We start from the raw sequence: 12994 nt of genomic DNA on the forward strand, positions 1-12994 counted from the left end.
ACTTTGTGAGTCCATTTTTTTTGCTATCCGATTATTGACTAACATGGCTTTAGCTAAACAGTCGGTTGGCTCTGTTTCTTTTTCTGTTTGGTTATTTTTCTTACTAATTCGTCTCTACGGTAGTCCAGTCCACCTTTTACCAGTTTGCATATTATTGTTAATGTGTAACAATTCAGTGTCTCTCGAACATTTACGGCACTAATTACATTTACTGCTCGGTAAAAAACGAGTGCCCTTTTCCTGCAATGCCAACACTCGTGAACCAATCCAGCCACCAAAGATGGTTGAATTGCTCTTAGAAATTTCTCTGAGTGTTGTTCAAAATTCCAGGAATATATTCTGAAATTCAAGAAGACATTCTAATTCTAGTAGATACATTTAAGGTGGCAATAAACCTGTTGTGGTGGGTAATTGCAATAAGATTTGAAGTATCTTAAATCAATTAATAAATGTAGTTTTATTGATTTTTTAGCAAAGAATTCAAAATAATTCCAAAATTTCAAGTATGAAAAGGAACAAGTGTTGGAAAATTTGAGTTAAATATTTAAGTGGATTAAATTTACTTTTTTTCTTTTCAAAATTATTTGTTGATAAATGAGAAATTAATAAGTCACTTCAAGTATTTAGTTATGGAAAATAATTATATGTGAAAACTCACCGTTAAAACATGGAGGTGTTTGGTTTAATTATATGAAACGTTTTCATAAATTATTTTCCTAAGAGTTGTGATTATTAACTATTTAGAATCTGTTGATTTTGAGGACAGAGCCGTGGCCAACAATTCTCAACCTCCAGAGATTGTACCCGAGCACAATTCTCAACCTCCGGAGATTATATTGCAGCCGAGCTGTTAGCTAATATGCCTGAATGCTGCTTCCAAACTTGTCGATAGAAAAAATAATTTGGTGGGAAGAAAAACTAGGTTATTTTTGCTTCATATTGTTATGATGGCCTTCTCCGCATGCCTTTTGGAATATTTTGTGATTTTTTAACAGCAAATTTTCATTTGAATGCCAAAAAAGAAGGGTCTATTTTTTTTTTTTAACTAAAAGAATGCGGCCATCCCAAATGTCTCCAAGGAAATCCAGGAATTTTGAATTCATCCAACCAATCCCATGCAAATATATTTTTTTTTTTACCGAAGATAAGTTTCTAATCGAAGCAAATGTTCTTTTTTAAATAAATTGTTATGAATTTTCGAAGAAAATGGTTGGAGAAATAGTACAAAAATAAGCTTTAATCCATAATATACATTTATGTACAATGTAGGGTGTAAAATTGTCTATTAAGTTAATAATTGTTAAAAAATAATGAGTTAACAAGAAAGGAAAACAAATGATTCGAGTGAGAATTTCGTTGCCAACTCTCTGGAAGTCGAACTTCTCTATATGGTTAGCCTAGTGCGATTTACATATTTTGAGTGCTTCACAAGTTAATACAAGAGTAAAGTTTACCCAATGCACCTATATTGTAGATTTTAGGGCTTTTTTGGTAAGTTTTGTAATTCATGAGTGTTTATGACAAAAGTCCCATACCTCACGGGTGCAAACTGTATTTTCATGTAGTTTAGATGTTCTTAAATCGTATTATTTTGCATGTTAAAAAGTTGTGTAATGTTAGTCGCAGTTAGGGGTGGCAATTTGGATCCGGTTCCATGGATCCGATTAAATCCGGTTCGGTTCATAAGGATCCGGTTTAGATTAAGTTTAGTTGAAATAAATCGGATCCGATCCAGTTGATATTTTTTTAAAACTGGATCCATGTGGATCCACTTTGAATCCATTAAAAGTTTAACCACAAAATAAAGTGGATCATATTGGATCCAATCAAATCCCAATTAAATACCAAATCAATTTTCTCACAAAAAAAGTCAAAATATTATTTTAATTAAAAGTGTATATGAGTGTGTGTGTGTGTGCGTAAAATAGTGTGTGTGTGTGTAACATAGTGTGTGTGTGTGCGTAAAATAGTGTGTGTGTGTGTAACACAGTGTGTGTGTGTGTGTGTGTGTGTAGAAATTGTGTGTGTATGCGTGTGTGTGTGTGTGCGTAAAATAGTGTGTGTGTGTGTGTGTGTGTGTGTGAGTGTGTGTGTGCGCGTAAAATAGTGTGTGTGTGTGTGTATGAGTGTGTGTGTGTGCGTAAAATAATGTGTCTGTGTGTGTGTGTAGAAATTGTGTGTGTATGTGTGTGTGTGTGTGCGTGTAAAACAGTGTGTGCGTAAAATAGTGTGTGTGTGTGTGTGTGTGTGAAACAGTGTGTGTGTGTGTAAAACATTGTGTGTGTGTGTGTGTGTGTGTGTGTGCAAAACAGAGTGTGTGTGTAAAACAGTGTGTGTGTGTGTGTGTGTGTGTGTGCGTGTGTAAAACAGAGTGTGTGTGTGTAAAATAGTGTGTGTGTGTGTAAAACAGAGTGTGTGTGTGTGTGTGTAAAACAGTGTGTGCGTGTGTGTGTAAAACAGAGTGTGTGTGTGTGTAAACAGTGTGTGTATGTGAGTGTGTGTGTGTGTAAAACAGTGTGTGTATTTGAGTGTGTGTGTGTGTGTGTGTAAAACAGTGTGTGTATGTGAGTGTGTGTGTGTGAAACAGTGTGTGTATATGTAAAACAGAGTGTGTGTGTGTGTAAAACGGTGTGTGTGTGTGTGTAAAACAGTGTATGTGTGTGCAAAACATAGTGTGTGTGTGTGTGTGTAAAACGGGCTGTGTGTGTTAAACAGTTGTGTATGTGTGTGAGAGTGTATATGAAAAGTGTGTGTGATAATGTGTGAGTTTGAAAGTTTATATATTAATTATTAAACCACATAAATTGAGATATTAAATCCTAAAAGTTGAGATATTAAACTACATAAATTGAGATATTAAATTCTAAAAGTTGAGATATTCAACCTCATAAGTTGAATTAAAAATGAAATGGATCCATTTGGATCCAATCCGAATCGGTCTAAATTCGATCCACATTAAATCTATTCATATAGGTTGATATTGGATCCGGATCCTTTTGAATCCGATCCACATGGATCCGGATCAGATCCGGTCCAAGTTGAGAAATTGCCACCCCTAGTCGCAGTGTGTGATGAATTTGTTTTTTCCAAAGTGTCTCTATAACTTTTAACACTATACATGTAGTTTAAGTTTTCATAATTAAGATTTGTTTTATGGAAGAATGCCAAATAGACCTATGACATGGATTTAAATGTACATAGATCCAGACAAAAAACAGTCTTGTAAATAAATTTATTTTCATGTTTTTTGTCTAAAATATCCTCCGTAATATTATGTTTATCAATTCCATCTATTATACTCTGACTCCATCAATATTACACATTAAACCCCGATTTGAAAACATATATTACATTGACCCCTATTTTTATAATTTTTTGAAAAAATATTTCCTTTTTCACAAAATAATTTTTTTACCAGTTTTTTTTCCGGCCAATTTCGGCGTTGACCGGACGGTTCTTTGGCGTTGACTTTTTCATTTTTTTTTCTTTTTTCTTAATTTTTTTCCGACCGTTGACCACCAGTCTCCGGCGTTGACTTTTTATTTTTTTTATTAATTTTTTTTAAACTCTCTCTCTAAATTACTGTGCTAACACAAAATTATTGTCCGAGATAGTAATATTGGATACCAAACAGTAATATTACTAATATTATTGTCCGAAACAGCAATATTACTGTCCCGAATACTAATATTATGAATATTAATTTCCCCAAACAACAATGTTACTAATATTAATGTCCCAAACAGTAATATTATTTCATGAGACAGTAATATTACGGTCGGAGACAGTAATATCACAGTCGAAGATAGCAAAATTGCAGGCCAAGACGATAAAATTAATTTATACAGTAAAATTACTGTCTCGGACAGTTAAAATTACTGTTGGAGACAGTAATTTAACAGTCAAGATAGTAATATTAATTAAAATATTTTAAAAAACAAGTGTTCCGAAAGAAAAAAAGAAGTCAACGCCGGAGACCAGCGGTCAACGGAGGTTGACCTGCCGAGAAAAAAAATCATAAAAAAAAAATCAAGGCCGGAGACCGACGATCTCCGGCTGTAGCAGTCAAAATTGGTTAATTGGTGAAATTGAGTGTAAATCATGAAATTGAAATTGAATTAGGATTTCAAAGAGTTGGGGGTAATTTTGCTATGTATAAAAGGGGTTTCCTTATTTGCAAATAAGTTTGAATGAGGTGGATTTATTTTGAAGACAAAAAGAATAGATGTCCCAATTTAATTAAGTGCACTTGTCGTGAGCCTATTTGCCATTTACCCTTGTTTTAAATAGAGTAAATTACCAAAAAAAATCCATGAACTAAAATATAATTATTAGAAAACCCTCAAACATTTATAATCTAAATAAATGGTCCATTAAAAATAAGTTCATTATGGCATACTTATTAGAAAGGGATCCAGACGAAAATATATTTTACAAAAAAGTGCATACATTGTTCAGAAATGTGTAAAAGATTAAAATATCCCTTCACATTTTAATATGGTCCAATTTCATCCTTAAAATTAATTGAACCCCAAATTTCACAAATCGTAGGCCAAGACGATAAAATTAATTAATACAGTACTGTGTAAGAAAGTTTAATTATTGTCTCCGAAAATTAAATTACTGTCGGTGACAGTAATTTAGTAGCCTATACAGTAATATTAATTAAAATATTTTTTTTAAGAAAAAACAAGTTTACAAAAAAAAAAAAAAAATAGTAAACGTCGGCGGCTGACCTGCTGGAGAAAAAACAATTAGCCAAAAAAAAAAATCTATGGCGGCTCCATTGGCGATCTTCAACGGTGGCGTGTCAAAATTGGAATAAGGGTCAAATTGGTTAATTGATGAAATTGTGCTAAATTGTGGTGTAAATCATGAAATTGAAGTTGAATTAGGGTTTCAAGGAATTGAATGTAATTTTGGTATATATAAGAGAGTTTTCTTTATTTTCAAATAAGTTTGAATGAGCTGGATTTATTTGGCAGACAAAAAAGTTGAAAGTCCCTTTTTTAATTAAGTGCTCTGGTCATTGGCCTATTTGTCATTTACCCATGATAAAAATCTATAAAAAAAATCAAAATAAAAAGCAATTTTTCTAATCGAAAAAAATAAAAATTCTTAAGGATAAAATTCAAAATTGAAAATACGAAAAACAAAATACCAAAAAATAATTATTGAAATTGTGTGATATTTTTGAGAGATAATGGAAGGAGTGGACAGATATTTAGGGGGAGTTATTTTTGGGGAAGACGTGATTTTTTTTCTTTTTGTTTGGGATGAATAATTAAGGGTATTTTGGAAGTATATAAGGAAAGGGGTTCTCACTAATTGGTCATTTAAAATTCTCCCTATGAGAAAATAGTATAAGGTGTTTTAATGAAATAGCCCCTAAAAAATAATCATAATTACCCTAAAAGAAAAACTATGAGTTTTGGTCGAATTACCAAAGAACTATAGCCCTCAAGTATGAGTAATTACTCAAAATCTCCAATTGTTTGTTTATCTAGCAACGTCCCCTTACATAATTTGTTTACTAACTACGACCTCATATATTTTTGCTCTCATGAATTTTTCAATGATATTCATGTAGTATTTCGGTAACTTTGAAATGACTCTTCTGTCATATTTATAATGTTAACATTATTTTATGTTAGTATTTTAGATGAATAACAAATATAATTACAGATCTTCCGATCCATCGAATTTTCGATCCAAAAATATAATACGATTATTTCGATCGAATTACAAAACTTTCTAATATGCAAAATAATCTGATTTAAAGTATCTAAGCTAAATGAATTGTCGTTTGTTTTCCGATCCATCGAAATAATAGATTGCCATTTAGGTGGTGTTTGTAAATGATTATTTAAAAGCAAAAGTTAGTGATTGTGAGTTAAGCCAGTTGTAAGTGCTTATTTCTAAAAGTTGGGAGTGTTTGCAATTATTCCGGAAAATGAACATAAATAGAAAAGGCAGGGTTATGGGTGTTTTTAAAAAAATAGCTTAAAGCATATTATATTAAGAGAAGCAAAAACAAAAGTTGATTTTGCAAACACCTGAAAACAGATTATGAGCAAAACCAAGCTCATAATCACTTTCAAAAAACTTTTGCAAACACCACCTTGTTCTCAGAGTCATCGAATTTTCCTTCATGACATACTACAATTGTATTTAAAAAATAAACGGCAAGAAATTATTAAACAACATTAGAAAACTCTAATTAATAATAATTGATTAATAAATAAAGTTTACATCCCTAAAGTATAACATGTGTAATACTTACCCCATTAAAGTATCATTTGTAACACTTACCCCTCAAGCACAATTTAATTTGTATTATAAATTATAATACCTTAAAAATTTATCTTTTATTGAAAAGAATAACTAAAAGAATAATTGCATTATACAACTAAAAATATATGTTCAACAATTATAGATTGCCATTGAAGATTACGACTAGTGATGAGGGCTTGGAGGACAGCACGAGCAGTGGCGAATCCAGGATTTTAATTAAGGGTGTTCGAAATATAATAACAAAAAAATATATAAATAATACACATGGAATTTTTTATTTTAAATACTACCGTTTTAATATACAAATAAAAAGTTCTAAAATATTTTTCGACGTGGTTCCATTTCTTGGAAAAAAGTCATCACTTCGTCGACACTAACATTATCTAATATATCCTTTTCAATGTACGACACCAAAATATTATTCAACAATTGATCCCCCATACGATTGCGTAGTTCTGACTTGACAATCTTCATTGCAGAAAATACCCTTTCCACTGATGCGGTTGCAACCGGCAAAATTAACGACAACTTCAATAGCAAATACACCGATGGATAAGTAATATGTTTTCTCTTTGCAACCAACTTCTCAGCAAGCCTACTAGCCCCCACCATATTTGAAAAGTCTTGATCACTTCTAACATCTCTAATAAAATTTTCAAGTTGATTTGCAAGAACGATAAGACCACAATCATCAAACTCGCTTGGATAAAATCCAGCTAATTTCACCAAAGCATTTGTATCAAAAGCAGAGAACGAATTACTTGGATCAAAACACGATATCAAACTAAGTAACTCCGTATTGGTATTATCAAAACGATCGTTCAACTCTGAAAGTTGAAGATCTATGACTGTGTAAAGCACCTCAATTTGATAATGATTCAAGTTTGTAATTTGTGTACCTCTCCGGGATATTCTGCCATCTCTTGAGTAAAGTAGAAAATTATCATCCATGTTTGGGACAAGAATGTCATGCTCAACACAAAATTCTGAAGTTTCTTGCAACAATTTGCCCCAACCATCTTCTCTCAATTCTTGCAGTCGATCTTTAGCAAAAGTAACAAGCTTCATGGCATTAGCAAGGTCTTGGTCTTTTTTTTGCAATGCTTGTGATAAATCATTTGTGATTCCCAAGACTGATCTCATTAAGTGCAAAACAAAGGCAAACTCAAAACACTCAATATTTCTTAAAAGGATTGTGGCTTGTCCACAATGAGCAACATCATCACCGTTATTTGCTAAATACTCTAGTACATCAACCACCGACGAGAACAACTTAATCATACTCAAGATTGTGAAATAATATGAATTCCAACGTGTATCTCCCGGCCTTTTTAAAGTGGCTTCTTGATTCAAACCACTACCCGTTACAAAATTATCAAAAGAAATCTTTTCGCACAGTTTTTCAAATTGTTTCTCCCGAAGCAACTCTTGACGTTTACAAGAACCTCCAATAATATTTGCTAACATTGCAAGAGAACCAAAAAACTCACATAATTGCTTGTTCTTCTTAGTAATTTGCACAAGAGCCAACTGAAGTTGATGAGCAAAACAATGGACATAAAAAGCAGACTTGTTTTCTTTCAATATTAAACTCTTCAAACCATTAAACTCTCCTTGCATGTTACTAGCTCCATCATAACCTTGGCCACGCACACGTGACAAGCTCAAGCCAAATGTCGTAAGAAGAGACTCAAGAGAAACTTTCAGACATCGTGCAGTAGTGTTTGGAACATGAACAACGCCAATAAAACGTTCAATAATTTTCCCATCACCGTTCACATAACGTAAAGCAACGGCCATTTGTTCTTTAATGGAAATATAACTTGCCTCGTCAACTAGTAAAGCAAAGAAATCATCACCAATGTCACAAAGAATAGCCTTCAAGACAAAATGGGCAAATGAACTGATAATTTGGTTTTGAATATTTGGTGCTTTCATTATGCAATTTCCCGGAGAGTTATCCAAAACAACTCGATTAATTTCATCGTTGTCTTCCGCCATAACCTTGATAAGCTCAACAAAATTACCTTTATTTAGCGACTCATTTGATTCATCATGCCCCCGCAATGCAAGTCCTTGCCGTAAGAGATATCTTATGGCTTTAGTCGTTGTACGCAACCGAATGTAATACTCACGTTTAGATTCTTTAGTTTTGTTCGCAAGAGGAACATCTATGTGACATTTATTATTCATTAAATCTTGACAAGCCATGTAGCAATGATGATGAACGCTATCATGATTTCCCTCGTGTGTTCTCAAACTCTTTTTCTTGTGCCAATTCTTATAACCTTCACCAACAAATTTATCACCACCCCCTTTTGCACTATCGCCAACCTTAAAAAGATAGCAACATAAGCAAAATACCTCATCTTTACTTTCACTATATTCCAACCAACTACCAAATTCATTGTACCAATCCGCACTAAATCTACGTTCTTGTCCATATAAAGTAGATTGAGGAAATGTATGGAGTCGAGGTTGACAAGGACCTTTTTGTAAGTAAGCTCTCCCGATAGTTTCAAGCTCTTTTGAAGTCTTAGCAAGAACACTAATAGGCAATCTTAATCCCGGGTCGGCCTCAATAGTGTTCGCATTAACTTCTATTTGCAATTGAGAGTGAATACCTTGAACTTGTCCTTCTTGGACGATATCATTAGTTGGCCTTCCAATATTCACATTATCATTTGATGTTGATGGTTCTTCTAGCCGAGAGCGTTTTGTCTTTGTCACAAATCGATCTAATTTCTGAAAATAAATATAATTAGACAAAAATAGAAGTTTTTATAATAATTAAAAATGGATGGAATCCCTACATAATGTGGTGCATGTGCAAAGTGCATATATCCTTTTGTTTTGCAATTAAAAATTCCACTTAAAATTACAAATTTATATCCTAAAAAAAAAAAAACCAACAAAAATACTTTCAGAAAGAAAAAAAAACCCAACAAATACTTTCAGAAAGAAAAAAAAAAAAAACCCAACAAAAATTACTCCAAAAAAAATAATGTGGTCAGTGGTCGGTCTTGACTCTGCGGCCCCCCCCCCCCCCCCCCCCCCCCCCAAACCTTTCACAGAAGTAGAATTGTTGAGGCCTTAATTTTAATTTTTTTATTTTCTTTTCTTTCAATCCAATTAAAAAATCTCCTTTTAATAAATTAATGAAATTGTTGCTAACCTGTTGCGTCATAGGGATGGATTGGTGGCGGAAATCATGTGTTGTTTGATCGGAGTTGACGAAGGGAGAAGGAAACCAAACCACGATCGTTTTTTTTTTCCAACTTTTTTGTGTTCTCTGTTTTTATATTTTGTTACAGGAGTAAAAAGTGAAAAATAGAGGAAAAAGCCTTCTGGAAAATGGCCTCTGTTTGTGGGTAAGGTTATATTAATTTTTACTAAATTTCAATTTAACCCCCCATTAGTTATAAATATAAAAACAAACCCAAGAATTAATATATAATTTTTTTTTTTTTTAAATCCAAGGGTGTGCAACTGCACACCCTAGGACCATGCTACATACGCCACTGCCTTGAACTTGTCCTTCTTGGACGATATCATTAGTTGGCCTTCCAATATTCACATTATCATTTGATGTTGATGGTTCTTCTAGCCGAGAGCGTTTTGTCTTTGTCACAAATCGATCTAATTTCTGAAAATAAATATAATTAGACAAAAATAGAAGTTTTTATAATAATTAAAAATGGATGGAATCCCTACATAATGTGGTGCATGTGCAAAGTGCATATATCCTTTTGTTTTGCAATTAAAAATTCCACTTAAAATTACAAATTTATATCCTCAAAAAAAAAAAAAACCCAACAAAAATACTTTCAGAAAGAAAAAAAAAACCCAACAAATACTTTCAGAAAGAAAAAAAAAAAAAAACCCAACAAAAATTACTCCAAAAAAAATAATGTGGTCAGTGGTCGGTCTTGACTCTGCGCCCCCCCCCCCCCCCCCCCCCCCCCCCCCCCAAACCTCTCACAGAAGTAGAATTGTTGAGGCCTTAATTTTAATTTTTTTATTTTCTTTTCTTTCAACCCAATTAAAAAATCTCCTTTTACTAAATTAATGAAATTGTTGCTAACCTGTTGCGTCATAGGGATGGATTGGTGGCGGAAATCATGTGTTGTTTGATCGGAGTTGACGAAGGGAGAAGGAAACCAAACCACGATCGTTTTTTTTTTCCAACTTTTTTGTGTTCTCTGTTTTTATATTTTGTTACAGGAGTAAAAAGTGAAAAATAGAGGAAAAAGCCTTCTGGAAAATGGCCTCTGTTTGTGGGTAAGGTTATATTAATTTTTACTAAATTTCAATTTAACCCCCCATTAGTTATAAATATAAAAACAAACCCAAGAATTAATATATAATTTTTTTTTTTTTTTTTAAATCCAAGGGTGTGCAACTGCACACCCTAGGACCATGCTACATACGCCACTGCCTTGAACTTGTCCTTCTTGGACGATATCATTAGTTGGCCTTCCAATATTCACATTATCATTTGATGTTGATGGTTCTTCTAGCCGAGAGCGTTTTGTCTTTGTCACAAATCGATCTAATTTCTGAAAATAAATATAATTAGATAAAAATAGAAGTTTTTATAATAATTAAAAATGGATGGAATCCCTACATAATGTGGTGCACGTGCAAAGTGCATATATCCTTTTGTTTTGCAATTAAAAATTCCACTTAAAATTACAAATTTATATCCTCAAAAAAAAAAAACCCAACAAATACTTTCAGAAAGGAAAAAAAAAACCCAACAAAAATTACTCCAAAAAAAATAATGTGGTCAGTGGTCGGTCTTGACTCTGCGCCCCCCCCCCCCCCCCCCCCCCCCCAACCCAAAAATTAATATATAATTTTTTTTTTTTTTTAAATCCAAGGGTGTGCAACTGCACACCCTAGGACCATGCTATATACGCCACTGAGCACGAGTTTCTCCATCAGGTGGTCGGACCCTACCTATTAACTTCCTCACCTTCCACCAGATGCATGCATCTACCAGTGTAGTCCTGTCCCGATGGAAATGCGGCATCAAGGTTGATTTTAAAGGTTCCCATTGGTGGAGGCTGCGAAACTTCTTGGAGACTAGGTAACGGAGGTTTGAGGTGGCGAAATTGCGCTTCATTGAATGTTTGGAGATAGACACTGCACCAACCAATTAATGTCTTCCAATTTTAAACACTCATCCCCGTGAACCCACCGATTTCTCCTTTCCCAAACTTTCCCGCACACCACCACCCCAAAATAAAACGGATTGCCATCATCGAAGTGGGAGAGATGAGAAGGGGTTTGTCTCCAGAGTTGTCTAACGCCCTCACACCCAAATATTGCATGGAGAGTCGTCTCAGGTGTCTGTCAGCACGACCGACGGAATGGGTCTTGGGCAATCTTGCGTCGGAATAGTTCCATTTTGCATGGGAGGATTTCAGCGCACGCGCGCCATAGGAAATTTCAGATCTTAGGAGGAATATCCAGTTTCCAAATCTTGTGCCACTTACGGGATTACGTGCCGCTGCCATCTCCACCGCTGCCCTTTGCCGAATGCGTACCACGAAGAAATTTGTCCATAATGTTGTGATAACAGGACCTCACTGTAAATTTTCCGGATTCCGAGAGTGACCAAATCACACGGTCATGACTCGAGGGCCCACCTATGGGCACCGCTAATATGCGGTGCATGTCACTGGTCAGAAGTTGTTTGCGATCATATCCAAATTCCAAGAACCTGGCTGATGATCGATGATGTTTGAAACAAAATTGGGGAAGGAGGTATGCATCGGTCTTGCGGTGATAATCATGGCCAACCCTTCGCCTATTATCAAGGGTCCCCCAAATTGACGTTGAGTGACCATTACCAATTCGGATCCTAAAACCGTCTCGAAGATGACGTCTAATTATTGTTAGACTAATTAATCGAATATATTCATATTGATAAAGCTTAATGATGTTGCTCAAATGATAATTGGGCAACCCAAGAGTCCTTGAGCCCACAAAGATAGAGAATGCCGTGAGTCACTGCCACGTGTCCGAGGTAGTCGAAGGGAATGCTCCGCTCGTTAACCTACAAAACAATTGAAACACTAGATGACACGCCGGGTTTGGCCCGGCGATTATCCTCCGACGCTCAAGTCAGAAGATGTATTAATATAAGCAAATAATAGTAATTAATTGCCAAATTAGAGTCTACCTTCTTATGTGAAATGACGCATGTATTTATAGGTGGATGAATAGGTAGGACTTTTGTAAAAATCCGATGTGGGACAATGTGTTGTCATTTGTAAAGGTGAAAAGGTAATCTAATTGAGTTTTGGCACACAATTAGATTAATTAGACAATTTGGGCCTAATCTTAATTGGGTTAATGGGCCTAATTATGATTAGACACATCATTAAGCCCCCCACTTCCAAGTTGGGTCATGGGTTTGTGAGCCTAGTTGGAAGTAATATATAAGGCCTCCCACGCACTTGTAGGGTTTTTTATTTTTTATTCCTGAGGTTTCTTCTTTCTGAATTGTGCTAGCGAGATTTGAGAATAATCGGCGAACTTCCAAAGGTATAAATATTTTTTGCAAATCCTCCCTTTTTTATTCGAGTCCTTGTGTCGTTGGTTTTACCCGTATTTTGTTGTTCGGAGCCTCGAAATTGTGTTTCATAAAGGCGTAGGAATTTAATGTCGGGTCTAAGGTTGTTGGACGAGT

General features: G+C 34.5%; 1 protein-coding gene across 1 annotated transcript; it reads right to left on the reverse strand.

The window, feature by feature from the left end:
* Positions 1-6609: 6609 nt before the first annotated feature.
* Positions 6610-11816, reverse strand: LOC105963526 (uncharacterized). Its single transcript, XM_088817895.1, has 5 exons — positions 11498-11816; positions 11273-11442; positions 10725-10853; positions 9812-9940; positions 6610-9039 (listed from the first exon to the last, which is right to left on the reverse strand). The coding sequence occupies exons 1-5, from the start codon at positions 11814-11816 to the stop codon at positions 6610-6612; spliced, it is 3177 nt and encodes a 1058-aa protein (XP_088674021.1).
* Positions 11817-12994: the final 1178 nt, after the last annotated feature.

The sequence above is a fragment of the Erythranthe guttata genome, chromosome 5, assembly GCF_056151865.1.
Source record: "Erythranthe guttata isolate IM_541 chromosome 5, IM_541, whole genome shotgun sequence".
NCBI lineage: Eukaryota > Viridiplantae > Streptophyta > Magnoliopsida > Lamiales > Phrymaceae > Erythranthe > Erythranthe guttata.